The sequence below is a fragment of the Ovis aries genome, chromosome 9, assembly GCF_016772045.2.
Source record: "Ovis aries strain OAR_USU_Benz2616 breed Rambouillet chromosome 9, ARS-UI_Ramb_v3.0, whole genome shotgun sequence".
In the NCBI taxonomy this organism is placed as follows: Eukaryota; Metazoa; Chordata; class Mammalia; order Artiodactyla; family Bovidae; genus Ovis; species Ovis aries.
The window spans coordinates 88278112-88294493 of record NC_056062.1 but is presented as its reverse complement, the minus strand read 5'-3'; the positions used below and the strand labels follow the sequence as shown (position 1 = coordinate 88294493).

At 36.9% G+C, this 16382-nt stretch overlaps 1 protein-coding gene across 1 annotated transcript in view; it reads left to right on the top strand.

Annotated features, from left to right (window-relative positions):
* Positions 1-16382, top strand: part of CNBD1 (cyclic nucleotide binding domain containing 1) — a 494615-nt gene that overhangs the window by 431159 nt on the left and 47074 nt on the right. The window contains exon 13 of the mRNA XM_027973294.2: positions 5457-5566. Coding sequence (XP_027829095.2) covers positions 5457-5566 — 110 coding nt within the window. The remainder of the gene's footprint in view (positions 1-5456; positions 5567-16382) is intronic.

Genomic DNA, 16382 nt, shown 5'->3' with positions numbered 1-16382 from the left:
AGGACTGATTTCCTTTAGGATTGACTGGTTGGATCTCCTTGCAATCCAAGGGACTCTCAAGAGTCGTCTCCAACACCACAGTTCAAAAACATCAGTTCTTCGGTGCTCAGCTTTCTTTATAGTCCAACTCTCACATCCATACATGACTACTGAAAAACCATAGCTTTGACCAAACAGATCTTTGTTGGCAAAGTAATGTCTCTGCTTTTGAATATGCTATCTAGATGGTCATAGCTTTTCTTTCAAGGAGGAAGCGTCTTTTAATTTCATGGCTGTAGTCACCATCTGCAGTGATTTTGGAGCCCCAAAAAATAAAGTCTGACACTGTTTGCACTGTTCCCCATCTATTTGCCATGAAGTGATGGGACCAGATACCATGATCTTAGTTTTCTGAATGTTGAGTTTTAAGCCAACTTTCCCCTCTCCTCTTACACTTTCAGCAAGAGGCTCGTTAGTTCTTCTTCACTTTCTTAAAACATAAGTGTGGTATCATCTGCATATTTGAAGTTATTGATACTTTTCCCAGCAATCTTGATTCCAGTTTGTGTTTCATGCAACCCAGCATTTCTCATGATGTACTCTCCATATAAGTTAAATAAGCAGGGTGACAATACACAGCCTTGACATACTCCTTTTCCTATTTGGAACCAGTCTGTTGTTCCATGTTCAGTTCTAACTGTTGCTTCCTTACCTGGATGCAGATTTCTCAAGAGGCAGGTCAGGTGGTCTGGTATTCCCATCTCTTGAGAATTTTCCACATTTTGGGGTGATCCACACAGTCAAAGGCTTTGGCATAGTCAATAAAGCAATAGATATTTTTCTGGCACTCTCTTGCTGTTTTGATGATCCAACGGATGTTGGCAATTTGATCTCTGCCTTTTCTAAATCCAGCTTGAACATCTGGAAGTTCACAGTTCATGTATTGTTGAAGCCTGGCTTGGAGAATTTTGAACATTACCTTGCTAGCATGTGAGATGAGTGCAATTGTGCTGTAGTTTGAACATTCTTTGGCATTTTCTTTTCTTTGGAATGGACTTCCCTTGTGGCTCAGCTGATAAAGAATCTGCCTACAATGCGGGAAACCTGTATTCGACCTGGTTTGGGAAGATCCCCTGGAGAAGTGAAAAGCTACCCACTCCGGTATTCTGGTCTGGAGAATTCCATAGACTCCATAATCCATGGAATTGCAAAGAGCTGGACATGACTGAGTTACTTTCACTTCTCTTCTTTGGGATTGGAATGAAAACTGACCTTTTCCAGTCCTGTGGTCACTGCTGAGTTTTCCAAATTTGCTGGCATTTTGAGTGCAACACTTTCACAGCATCCTGTTTAGGATTTGTGAAATAAGTGAAGTGGAATGGAATTCCATCACCTCCACTAGCTGTGTTCGTAGTGATGCTTCCTAAGGCCCACTTGACTTCACATTACATGATGTCTGGCTCTATGTGAGTGATCACACTATTATGATTATCTGGGTCGTGAAGATCTTTTTTGTATAGTCCACCAGGGCTTTCCTGGCAGCTCAGAGGTTAAAGCATCTGCCTGGAATGTGGGAGACTCAGGTTCAATCCCTGGGTCAGGAAGATCCCCTGGAGAAGGAAATGGCAACCCACTCCAGTACTCTTGCTTGGAGAATCCCATGGAGGGAGGAGCCTGGTGGGCTACAGTCCATGGGGTCTCAAAGGTCGGACATGACTGAGTAACTTCTATGCATTCTTGCCACCTCTTCTTAATGTCTTCTGCTTCTTTTAGGTCCACATCATTTCGGTCCTTTATTGTGTCCATGTTTGCATGAAATGTTCCCTTGCTATCTGTACTTTTCTTGAAGAGATCTCTAGCCTTTCCCATTCTACTGTTTTCCTCTATTTCTTTGCATTGATCACTGAGGAAGTCTTTCTTATCTCTCCTTGCTATTCTTTGAAACTCTGCATTCAAATGCCTTTTGCTTTTCTTCTTTTCACAGCTATTTGTAAGGCCTCATCAGACAATCATTCTTCCTTCTTGTATTTCTTTTTCTTGGGGATGATCTTGATTTCTGCCTCCTGTGCAATGTCAGGAACCTCCACCCATTGTTCTTTAGGCACTCTGTCTATCAGATCTAGTTCCTTGAATCTTTGTCACTTCCACTGTATAATTGTAAGGGATTTGATTTAGGTCATACCTGAATGGTCTAGTGGTTTTCCCTCCTTTCTTCAATTTAAGTCTGAATTTGGCAATAAGGAGTTCATGATCTGAGCCACAGTCAGCTCCCAGTCTTGTTTTTGCTAACTATATAGAGTTTGTCTATCTTTGGCTGCAAAGAATATAATCAATCTGATTTCCGTATTGACTATCTGGTGATGTCCATGGTTAAAGTCTTCTCTTTTGTTGTTGGAAGAGGGTGTTTGCTATGACCAGTGTGTTCTCTTGGCAAAACTCTATTAGCCTTTACCCTGCTTCAGTTTGTATTCCAAAGCCAAATTTGCCTGTTACTCCAGGTGTTTCTTGACTTCCTATTTTTGCATTTCAATCCCCTATAATGAAAAGGATATCTTTTGGGGGTGTTAGTACTAGAAGGTCTTGTAGGTCTTCATAGAACTGTTCAACTTCAGCTTCTTCAGTATGACTGGTAGGGACATAGACTTCAATTACCGTTATATTGAACGGTTTGCCTTGAAAATGAAAAAGGATCATTCTGTCATTTTTGAGATTGCATCCAAATACTGCATTTTGGACTCTTTTGTTGACTATGATGGCTAAACTCCATTTCTTCTAAGGGATTCCTGCCCACAGAAGTAGATATAATGGTCATCTGAGTTAAATTCATCCATTCCAGTCCATTTTAGTCTACTGATTCCTAGAATGTCGACATTCACTCTTGCCATCTCCTGTTTGATCACTTCCAATTTGCCTTGATTCATGGACCTGACATTCCAGGATCCTATGCAGCATCAGACTTTACTTCCATCACCAGTCACATCTACAACTGGGTGTTGTTTTGCTTTGGCTCCATCTCTTCATTCTTTCTGGAGTTATTTCTCCACTGATCTCCAGTAGCATATTGGACACCTATTGACCTGGGGAGTTCATCTTTCAGTGTCCTATCTTTTTGCCTTTTCATACTGTTCATGGGGTTCTCAAGGCAGGAATGCTGAAGTGGTTTGCCATTCCATTCTCCAGTGGCCACATTCTGTCAGACCTCTCCACCAGGACCCGTCTGTTTTGCATGGCCCTACATGGCATGGCTCATAGTTTCACTGGTTAGACAAGGGTGTGGTCAATGTCATCAGATTGGTTAGTTTTTTGTGATTTTGATTTTCAGTCTGTCTGCCCTCTGATGGAGAAGGATAAGAGGCTTATAGAAGTTTCCTGATGGGAGAGACTGACTGAGAGGGGAACTGGGTCTTGTTATGATGGGAGGGGCCTTGCTCAATAAATCTTTAATCCAATTTTCTGTTGATGGATGGATCTGTGTTCCCTACCTGTTATTTGAGTGAGTGACATCGCTCAGTCGTGTCTGACTCTTTGCAACCCCATGGGCTGTAGCCTACCAGGCTCCTCCATCCATGGGATTTTCCAGGCAAGAATACTGGAGTGGGTTGCCATTTCCTTCTCCAGGAGGTCTTCCCAACCCAGGGATTGAACCCAGGTCTCCAACATTGTAGGCAGATGCTTTACCACCTGAGTCACCAGGAAAATCATCTGGGGCCAAACTATCCTGGGGGCTTCCCTTGTAGCTCAGTTGGTAAAGAATCTGCCTGCAGTGCAGAAGACCTGGGTTTGATCCCTGGGTTGGGAAGATCCCCTGGAGAAGTAAATGGCTACCCACTCCAGTATCCTTGGCTGGAAAATCTCATGGACAGAGGAGCCTGGTGGGCTGCAACCCATTCATTCACAGAGTCAGGCGCGATTGAGCGACTAACATTTACTTACTTATACTACCGTGGAGGTAATGAAGATAATGGTGACCTCCTTCAAATGTTCGCCTGTACACACTGCAACACTCGGTGTGGTCAAGTGCCCCCAACTCTGCAGCAGGCCACCACCAACCCACGCCTCTGCTGGAGACTCCTGGACACTCACGGGCAAGTCTGGGTCAGTCTCATGTGGGGTCACGGCTCCTTTCTCCTGGGTCCTGGTGTGCACAACGCTCTGGTGGTGCCCTTCAATCTGTTGCTTATATGTGTGCCTTCATATGAGAATATAATAATTATGTGGCAAGAATTGTGTGACAGTTTTCATTAACATCTAAGTAGTGGTTGTGTAGAACATCAGTGCACCACTTATATTAAAGTGGACAGCCTATCCTTACTTGGGCATAAGATGAGTGATATTTAATGTAATATTAATAATTGTTCGATTTCTTAGTGTCATAACTTTGCTTTCAAATAATTACATTGCTTACAGTATGCCTGTCTCATAATTGGAGACACTGTGTAGCAGATTATCATCACAGGTGTTTTCTTAAAAAAATGTAACAAAGCTTCCAATAGTGTATTATGAATATGAATATAATACACTGTATGCCGTAAAAGTTTACAAGGATTCATTCATTAGTGTTAGGCAAGTCTACCGTGAATCAATCACACAGATTACACTAGGCTACCATAAAGCAATCATATCATTGCTTCTTTGTTATTGATGCATGAATCATCATACCTATAAATAAATATGAATTTTTTCACATTATCTTTTCATGTTTGATTTTGAGTGTTACAATATGTATAACACCTATACTATTTTATATCATATAAGACAATACTGATGCAAAGCCTGACACAATTCCTCCTGTAAACAGACACTGGAAACTTACAGAATCAATCAATGCAGTATTGTACTGTGAATGTACTTTCTCTTGCTTATGATTTTCTTGATAGAATTTTCTTTTCTCTATCTTGCCTTATTGTAAGAATATGTTATATAATCCGTATGACATGCATAATATGTGTTACCAGTTCTTTATGTTATCAGTAAGGCTTCTTGTAGTGGTACGCTTTTAGCAGTTAGTTTTGGGGAGGTCAAATTTTATTTGCTGTAAGGAATTTTCCTGATATAAATGGTCATATTTATGTTTTATATATACTTATATTTCCCTAGTCAAGATCTAGAAGTGGTGTTATTTAGCCATACTGCAGGTACACTATAAACTGTAATTCCACCAGCACAGTATTCAAATCCTTGTTTCCCCATAGCAACATTGACTATATAATCATTTCAGGCTATGGTCATCTGATGATTTTAAATGATTCTCATTATCCCTGGATTCCCTATTTGTGAACTTACCTGCTCACTAAAATTAATTTTAAGCCCCTACATCTTTATTCACGATGCTTTCTGGATCAGTCATAGACTTGCTCAGGGCAATGAAACTTTTGAATCACCTGATACACACCTTCCCAGCTGAGGAAATGGTGGTCAGTTCTCATATTGCAAATAAGTGTAATTTTTGCAGTGTATTACTGTTGCATTTTCCATAGTTTGTGCTTCTTGGTGATTCTGCCATTTAAAACGGCCCCCGAGTGTAGTGCTGCTGTGCTTTTTGGTGCTTCCACGTGCAAGAAGGCGGTGGCATACCTTAGGAAGACAAGTGTGTTAGATAAACCTAAGTCGGGCATGAGTTATAGTGTTTGCTGACTGTAAGTTCAATGTCAATGAATCAATCAACAATATTTACTAGATGATGTGCCTTTAAAGGGCTTCCCTGGTGGCTCAGACAATAAAGACTCTGCCCTGAAATGCGGGAGACCTGGCTTCAATCCCTGGGTTGGGAAGATCCCCTGGAGGAGGGCATGGCAACCGGCTCCAGTATCCTTGCCTGGAGAATCCCCTGGACAGAGGAGGCTGGTGGGCTAAAGTCCATTGGGTCGCAGAGTCAGACACATGCCTTTAAATAGAAATATCCATAAAACAATGTTATGTATTGATTAGCTGATGAAAATCTTGTGACTAAAAGTTCATGGAAATCTAACGTATTTCCCCGTGGAGTAATTGTTCAGTTTTTGTGGCAATTTTATACAACACAAATATGAGTAATAAGAATCAAATGTCTACCACTTTGATTTTCATTCCATTAATTATTAATGTTGCAAAACATCTTTTATACAAGTATTTAATATTTACACTTCCCTTTTTGCTATTATCTATTTATAGCTTTTGTCTGTTTTCATTAGATTTTCTCTTTTTCATGAGTTCATATGTTTTTCTTATCTTAGTAGTACTGAAAGTTTTGCAGTTTAATATGTTGAAAATATTTTCTCTAGTTAATCCACTGTTGGTTTTTTGATATTTCAATCACTTCTTTTTATTAATATAATGAAAGTTATACATGCCACTTACTTTATGGATTCTCAGTTTTTTGTCTAATATACTACAGTTTCATTTGTTTATCAAGTTCTTTGAATTACCTAGAATTTCTTCTCATGTAATGCAGGGATCATTTTTATCCCCAATAATCAAGTATAGCTAATTGCCCTAATATTGTGTATTTAATAGCCCATAATTTTATCACTGATTTTAGGTGAAACTGTTTAAAAATGTATATTTTTCTGTTTCTGAACTCTTGATTATTTCATTTGTTGCTTTATTATTTGAAAGTTTTCACACTGTCTTAGTTACTCATTTTATAATACAACTTTATATTTGTCAGGGACACTTCTTCCTAATTTTTTTAAAAATTTTCTATATATTTTATTTATTCTTGTGCATTATTTCTTCCAGAACTGTAATTTTTTATTTTTTTTTTACCCTAGAAATGAGTAGTTCTGTTAGTAATATTTGTATAAGAGGAGTAGACTGCTTCCCTTGACTAGACGTGCTGGCATAACCCCTTTAGTGTGCCCACTTTCTGAGTTGTATGCATTATTTCATCAGTCACCTGCATTCAATGCCCTTGCCATAGCCTAGTGAGGCTGTGCTATTACAAATCAAGACTATTTGTTTTGTGAGAGTGAAATCAGAGCGAAATGGCCTGTTTTGCTCTGTGCTGGGAAATATATATGAAGCATAAGTCCACCACAAAACGGCTGCCCTCTATACTTTATATAGTTTGCCAGACAGTTCATGGCAGCAAACAGATCTTATCTCTTTCTCGGTTAGTGTTGGAGGTATAATGAGATTACTTTTTACGCTCATTGTCTGCAGAATTCTACGTAGATTTCCTTCCTTTTTTGAAACATAGCATGGAGGCAAACATCATAGACGCAAATGTAGTCATGCCTTCAATTATGCTATGATTAAATTATAATCATCCATATCCTCTGAAATTTTAGATGCCAATGTCTTTATATTATGACCTGGATTATACCTGTGTTAGAGGCAAAGCACATTTCTGCCAGTATTTCCTTGTTATATTAATAAATTTGAAATATCACATCTTCTTAAGTATCTATTTCCTAGTGACATCTAAATGTATATGTCCGGATTTTGCTAAACTTTTGAAAAGTTAAACTGTTTTTCTATTTCTGGAGCTACCTTATTTTATCCTTATGTGTTGACATATTTTGGACACTCTTTGTTTTGAGAAAATAGATCTCCAGAGAAAATAGAAATTGCCTAGTTACAGGTGAGTCTGTTTGTAAACCAGATTGTTGATCTGTATTAAAAATGTAATAAATACTTTCTGTACTCACTTGAGTTGAATAAAATTTAAAATGTATTTAATACAGATTACTTATGAGCCTCTCACTTTTTAAAAATGTTGTTCAGGCTACCTTTGTTTTCAGTTGCATACATTTCCTAAAACTGTAGATTTCCTTACCTAATCCATCTTTATTTAAACCTACTTCATCCTCTTTTTTATTATATTTCAAATAAGCCTTTCATCATTCTAAGTCCCAGAGAGGGTTATAGGGTTTATACAATTCCTCTGTCTTAGAAGTTTATATTCACCCTGTCACCCGTGTTCGATACTTTAAGCAGGAAAAGTGTTTGGCTCAAAGGTTTCTTCTTGCCTTTCTTAGTTTTCCCTATAACTTATTGGGCTTTAACTCTATTATTAATATTCTTTTAGACCAAGAATAGCAGTAAATCTAAAACAAACACAGGTTTTACTGCTGTAACTTTCAAACCCATCTAGTCACCTATGAGGAGAAAATTATTCTCTTAGTTGGACACTTTTCCTACTTGCTAGCTTGCTATTCTTCAATGATTAATTTTTTAATTAAATCGAGGACAGTTTCCACCCCCCGAAGTTAAGCATCCTAAAATAAAACTATTTATTTCCATTTATTTTTTATTATAATGGAACAAATATATTTTTGTTTTCTTTTCATGCTTCATTTTATTTACTTCACTGCTTTGACCTGTGACGATTCAATTAACAAGTTATTTTTGTTATTACTGGTGTTCCTTTTATGGATGCATATAAATTATGAAGATTAAATAAGTGAGGATTTTAAAGATGCTACCAAATATGCACTAGTCCTAAGGATCCCTGTGTCCTAAGGTGTTGTTAGCTTTGGGCACCTTGCATACACATGGTTTTAAGGTCTCAAACATGCCTCCTGATACCCTTTCCAGTTTTCCCCAGTGTTTCTTTCCCACTTCTTCAATCTGTAATTTTTCTGAGGGAAATTCACTTGATGAGATACAAACATATCTAGAAGAAAGGAGTATGGGGTTGGTGTAAATAGGTCTGACTCTGGAACAAGCCTGCCAAGTTCCAACTATGGATTCACACTTATATTCTGGGCTTTCTTGAATAATTTATGAAGTCACTCTTCAGCTCTGGATGCCAAAAATTCAGTCATCTGGGAGAGGAGGAGGATTACTCAAATATTTGACGCTTGGAAGGTCCCAGTCCTGATCCATTCAGAAGAAAGGGCTCAGAACAGGGTCCTGAAGGATCCTTAACATGCCAGTCATATATTTAATCATGGGACTATCTGGGGTCTGGACCAGCTGAGTGCTCATGGGATCCTTAAGGTTCTTTAACAGTGGTTATTTAACTGGTTCAGTTGAACGGGAGTAACCCAGAACTATGACTGATATGCAATTATTTACATCAGGTCCTTTCCAGAAAGATTTTTCTAAGCACCAGAGCAATGATGTCAGGAAAGAATAAAAGAAAGGTAACCATACCAATTCGAAGGTGAAAAAGAGCTGGAAGCCTTACTCACTCCCCACTTCACAGATTAACAATCGGCGGTCCATACACCGGCAATGGCACCTTGTGTGGGTTGCTCCTGTTGCAAGATATTCATTACACCTTACCTTCTGTGTCCCCACCCGGAATTATTCTCCAGGACTCAGCAGAGAGTTTATGAGCTACCAATCACTCTTCAACTGTAATCATTTTTTCTGTTTATGATAACCAGATTTAATTTCTCTAGTTTACAACTGAGAACACTGTTAAATAATCTGGTACCAGTACTGGATTACTGGCAGTGATATAACCCCCAACATGTAAATCAATTTGCTGAAGGACTCTATTATTCTTGGTAGAAAATTGAAATTTTGTTGACATGCTTGGTTAGATTATGGTTTGTTGTACATTTGGAGTAAGAACAATATCTTTAAGAATTTGTTAGGAAAATATCAGGATGTTGCAACATGCTGATTAATTATTATGGCCATCATATATACTTTCCAAGAAAGAGACAAGTTTAGGCCTCTCTGGACACAAGGAATAAAGAAAAGACAGTTTTTTAAATAAACATTTTCCCTCTGTTGAGGTAAAGTTGATATCCATATTGATATCAGGATTTGAATTGCTGATAACTGGATTCTTTGCATTGCTGGAAAATATACTGTAATCCAAATTTAAGGTCTGATAACTGACAGAAAGATAGAATTCTTAGAAGATAAGATTACTTAAAATATAAGTCTGAACTCTTAACCTTCTTTTAAATACCTCTGGTTAACCCCGTGGTTTCAACTTTGGCTGCACATGGCTTTTTAAAAAATAATGATGCTTTGTTTCCAGCCCTGAAATTCTTATTTAATTAATTTTTCTTAAAAAGTATTATGAGCATTGGTTTTTTTAAAACGTTCCCTAGGTAATTCTTGAACAATTCTTTCTTATTGAAGAAGTCTCTGGAATGTAACCTGGAGGACAGAATCATATAGATGTTGGTTTATCTTGGTTTGAAACTATTAATTTGTGAACTAGAGGGTACTTAATACACAAAGGCTTGTGATGAGGAAATAGGAAGCCCTCCATAACAAAAACTGCCTAAGTATCATCTTTGGGCACAGTTCCTAGCCAACTGGATAAAACTGAAGTAAGTATATTAGGGGCCTATTGAGGTTTTAAACAAGGCTTTAAAGTCCCATATTCTTATTCTTCTCACAGTTAAATGAAATAGATTGTTCATTACCTAGAACAATGCCTCACACAAGGCAGGCACTCCCTGAAGGGCAGCACTGTTTTTTATTATTATTATCACTATTATTATTATCTTCACTCCTCCTCCTCCTACTATGGAGAGTAAAAGAGTTGAGTGTTTTCTAAGTAAATCCAGGGACTATCACAACCACAGTTTTAAAGCGCATTTTTTTATTGCTGCAGCACACAAGCTTTGTGTTTTCACAGTTCCTTTAGATCCCTGGCCTTCGTCGCTTCGGTCGTGTCTGACTCTTTGTGACCCCACAGACTGTAGCCCACCAGGCTCCTCAGCACATGGGATTCTCCAGGCAAGGATACTGGAGTGGATTGTTGTTTCCTCCTCCAGGGGAACTGCCCGACTCGGGGACCGAACCAAGTCTCCTGCATCTCCTGCATTGTAGGTGCATTCTTTACCGCTGAGCCGCTGGAGAAGCACAGATGTTTTATTATTGCCTCAGACCAGATTACCTATGTTCTTCATCTTTGATTTTGTGAGAGACCTGAATGAGTCAGTAACTGCATGGTTCGTGTTCTGAAACAGTAAGACATGGAAGGAATAAAGCAAGGGAGACATCATGAGAATTACCCATGCTATGCATCTCTTGAACACTCCATCCTTGAGCTATGACAGCTCATTTGGCATGAAATGTGACTAACAGTATCAATGGCAGAAAGAAAGCCTGCATTCAATATTCTGGCCAATATGCCAGGGTCACTATTTCAGAGATTTTCAAACTATCTCCGTTTTTATTGTGATTCACATTAGAAATATTACGATTACAGATATCTATTTTACCACTGAAAATTTAAGCTCTGGTAAACATCAAATATCTGACAACAGGTGTAATTGGGGAGATTAATCATCCAGTGACAATGTGAAATCTCTACACATTTGCATCTTTCAGTATATTTCTCTGAGGACCTTGAAGTGGAGCTTTATTTTGGGATTCACCAAAATGACAAGATTATTTTGATACTTTGCATCATTTGGAAATATATCTTCTTTTAATTAAATAATTATATAATCAAGAGAGATTGTAGACGAACATTCATTTAATACCTGTATTACAGTATATAATCTAAGTTGTTGATGCCAACCTTTATTCATGAATGGGGAATATTTTAAATGTCAAATATCTTATAAACATCTATAACTTGATATTATATTGGTAACTATAGATTGATAAGATATCCAATGGCAAAATCTGCTATGAATTTTATAACAATTTAAGTGATTTTTGTATCAGAATAAATTCTAAATACATTAAAAAATATTTGAAAAACATACTCATTCACTAATATGTGGCTTATATGTGGGTTTACATGCCACTGGTAGCATCTTCATGGTTGCCCATGGCTGCAGACACAGATTGAGAAACAAGGTACAAATCAGACATTTAAAAAACCACAGAAGCCCTTTCTTGACCTTTCCCAGTTATGTAAAAAACCTATCTACATTCTCAAAGTAAATTACATTCTTGCTGGCAATTCTGTGAAGTTATGCGCATTTTTAAGTTTTGTATAAGGAAAGATAGTGTATAGTTTAAGTTTATGGCCTCTTTTTGCTCATTATTATATTTGCAAGATTCATCTATGTTGTTGTTTACATTAGTATTTTATTTCTATTGCTGAATGATATCCTCTTATCTGATTATACTACACTTTTTAACCAATTCTTTTGTTGATTGATATTATTTAGTAAATTGGTATTGTTTCTAATTTGAATTTGTTATGAAAAAATACTGCCATGAACATTTTGACATTCTAGTAAATGTCTTTTACTGAGTGTATTTCAGGTAGTCCTTTTTCTCAGAATTGAATTTCTAGGTCATAGTTTATGCATATATTCAATTTTAGTAAGTACTGAAAAATGATATGTACAAATTTCACTCTTCCTATCAGTCTATAAAAATTCTCATTACTTCCAATCTTTGCAAACTCCCTGTATTTTCTGTCTTTTGAGCAAGACCAACCTAGATAGCATATTGAAAAGCAGAGACATTACTTTGCCTACAAATGTCTGTCTAGTCAAGGCTATGGTTTTTCCAGTGGTCATGTATGGATATGAGATTTGGACTGTGAAAAAAGCTGAGCAGCGAAGAATTGATGCTTTTGAACTGTGGTGTTGAAGAAGACTCTTGAGAGTCCCTTGGACTGCAAGGAGATCCAACCAGTCCATTCTGAAGGAGATCAGCCCTGGGATTTCTTTGGAGGGAATGATGCTAAAGCTGAAACTCCAGTACTTTGGCCACCTCATGCGAAGAGTTGACTCATCGGAAAAGACTCTGATGCTGGGAGGGATTCGGGGCAGGAGGAGAAGGGGACGATAGAGGATGAGATGGCTGGATGGCATCACCAGCTCGATGGATGTGAGTTTGGGTGAACTCCGGGAGTTGGTGATGGACAGGGAGACCTGGCGTGCTGCGATTCATGGGGTTGCAGAGTTGGACATGACTGAGCCACTGAACTGAACTGAATCTCTTTATAGTTTCAACTTGCATTGCCTTGAAGAATAATAAGGTTAAATAAAGGTTAAAATATATTCATTTTTGCTTTGGATATCCTTTTTGATATCCATTTGTTCATTTGAATGGTGAGTGGCCTATATTTTCATTCATTTGTAGATTTCTCAGTAAATTATATACATGAGTCAGATGTACATATTGCATGTATTTTCTCTCGCTTCTTGGTTTGAATTTTCTCCTAGTGAATTTCTCTTAAAGCTTTCATTAGATGAGAAGTTTTTCACTTTAGTGCAGTCCAGCTCACCATTTTCCCCCATATAGTGATTTTTATATTCTTTCACTGAAGCTCATGTCTACCTCATATTCTTAAAGATAGTTGTCTACACTGTCTTGCAGATAAGTGCCTTGATTGTTTCACCTTTCCCCTTTAGTTTTCTTCAATACAATATGTTTTACATTTTTTTGTTTGTATTTTATGGTTTGAATTCTTGGTAATTATCTTTTCAAATATTGCTTCTACTGCTGTGTCCATTTTCTTCATGGGATTATGACTCTTGGTATATCAGACATTTTCTGAAATTTTTTCTCTGAATTTTCTTTCCATGCGTCAAGCTAAGCATTTTCTTCTGAGCTATATCAATTCATTAATCCTCTGTGAATAAAACCATATTCATTAATCTTCTAATCTTCTTAATCCTACCTATCAAGTCTTTAATTTTTATTATCTTATTGTTCTGTAACCACCTTTTTCTTTTTTATTCACAAAAACTAGCTATCTACTAAAATTCTCTATCCTAAAATGCATTTTCCATAAACCTATAAATCAAAATTGTTGTAGAGTCCTTATAAGTTTAACACGTAGCTCACCTTCCTAAATCTCTATTTTTTATTTTATTTTTGCTCTTTTTCTTTTTTGTATGTATATTTACCTTGTATGGTGATAGCCTGGTAATATATGATTGAATCCTAATTATTGTATAAAAATATAGTAGGGATAATTTTATTTCTGAATGATCTTATCTTTCCCGTAGATATTTACTTTTGCGTATTTCTGACTTCTCTCCTGAATCTAGTATTGAAACTGAGCTGATTTAAAGCTGGGTTTCAGTTCTTTTTCAGGCTGGGCTATTTCAGATTTGCCCTTGTACACTGAGTGTAGCCTTCCAGAATCTGGCATATTAATCAGGTTTCTTAATTGGCCCTGAGCTTCATTTCTCCCTTCCCTGCACTTGCAAGACTGCCAAAAGATTTACATAGCTTCTTAGCCTCATACACCAACCTCTAGTTATTTCTGAATCTCTAGGTTTTCTCCTGCTTAAGAATCAGCAAACATCAGGAAAGAAAAAAATGGCGCTGAGCTACAGTTTCATTTTCCATTCTCTCTGAGGTTTTCTTCCCTCAAATTTTGGTTGTCTTGGTAATTTTCTGATGCCTCCAAAGAGATTTAATGTGTTTTACCGAGCTTTCCTAGTTGTTCCTGTCAGTAGAGTTGGTCTGACACAAACTAGTCCATCATAAGCAGAAGCAAAGTCCCAAATATAATGTATTTTTGGAAGGCCTGTTGTGGTTTTTTTCTACAAGAATCTGAAGAAAGAGCAGCTTTCCATTTACACGATATCACAACTTTCTAACTCAATAATATCAATTATTTTTACTTTTCTTCAAAGGCCTTATTTCTAGTTAGCATTGTGCTTGCCAGGTACCTTCCTGATTTACTCCCATTTTGAAATGTAGGAGCCCATAGTGACCATGAATTTTAGTGTATGCTTTATTAATTTAGAAAATAACAGAATTTTAACTCCTATTACTATACTTGAGATTCCATTTAATTGAAACACTTTTCTGAATCCTTTCCAAGGCCTTTGGATACTTTTTCTATTCTGCTCCCACAGCTTTTATTATATGATTTTTCATATTTTATTTTAATTATTTGTCTCTCCCTATCACTAGAGTAAAGATCCCCTGGAGAAGGTCATGGCACCTCATTCCAGTATTCTTGCCTGGAGAATCTTATGGACAGGCTAAAGAATCTTATGGACAGGCGGGCTAAAGTCCATAGGGTTACATAGAGACAGACATGCCTGAAGGGACTTAGCAGGCACCACTATAGTATCTGGCTATCAAAGTCATAGCTATGCTTTATTTATCTTTATTTCTGGTACACAATTGAAGCTAAATATTTTTAATGAATGAATGAATAACATAATTCCCTACATAATCGTGTTCAACTTGCAATTCACTAAGAGTATCAATTCCTCTATCTATAGTTAAGCTTAGACATTACATAGGCAGGATTAGCTGAGTTACATATATATTCATCTCATTCACAAACGTGTTTTAAAAAAGTCATTCTACAAAATTCTTGCAAACAGTGTGCTCTTGCCAAAAGATGATTATCTATAACCAGCCAGATAAGTTGTTCTTAAAAATATATTAATGAACACAGGATAAATAATAGGCCCCCACCAGAAACTGAATTACTTAAATTTTATTGGGAATTTATTGACAATTTTTTATCCTTCTCCTGAGATGTCGTTATTTTTTACTTTAGGTTTTTTACATATATTTCTATAAGAATTATAATACGTTCATTACTGCTTTCTAAACTGCCACCAAGTTACATGCACTGAAACATTTCTGGTAAATTAGCTGAATTTTCCTCTTAAGAAATCATAGCAGTAAAGTGACAAATGCACTGTAATGACTTTAGCTACTATTTTCTCATAAACACTAAGATGAGTGGCCTTGAAGTGAATAGCTATAAACAATGCTTCTGAAACAGAATGGGATTTTCTGACACAGATGGCTTTTACTGTATAGAGAAATACTTGACATAAGTTTTTTTTTTTCCTCTCTCATTATTGCAACTGATTAAAATTTTATGAGGATTACCTCGACATTCATTAGTGCTTTTGGGGCACAAGTCCACCAAACTGCCCTTCCCCACTATTAATGATCAAGGGTAACTTCAATACCTTAGATTTATAATATAATAAAGGACAGGAAAAAAATTTAAATAACTTAATATTTTTTTTCAGATTAAATTGAGATATTTACCTCCTTCATTTTGTCCATTTTGACAAATTGGGGAATGACATTCATTTTTTAAATATACTGACTATTTTCTTATAACATCCCAATTCCTCTGATATATTGTTATTTTATGTGTTCCTTTTAAATATTTAAACTTGAGTGAAGTGACATCTGCAAAGTATAAAAATAACAAAAGCAAAGTAGTTAATACTGGATCAACATATCACATCTGGCCAATGTCTATGGCTAGCATTCTATTCTCAAACGTTAGACAAAAGAGTAATATGTGCCTAAAATGCACAAGTAATTTTTATTAAGACGGCTCTGTGCTCTGATGCTTAAACAATCATCTGCATGTTCTCCCTTCATATATTGTTTTCCAAGTTCATGAGAACCTAGATCTTTATGGTACAATTACCAAGAAAAATATGCATTTTCATAATATACTGCTGCTGCTGCTGCTAAGTCGCTTCAGTCGTGTGTGACTCTGTGCGACCCCATAGACGGCAGCCCACCAGTCTCTCCCATTCCTGGGATTCTCCAGGCAAGAACACTGGAGTGGGTTGCCATTTCCTTCTCCG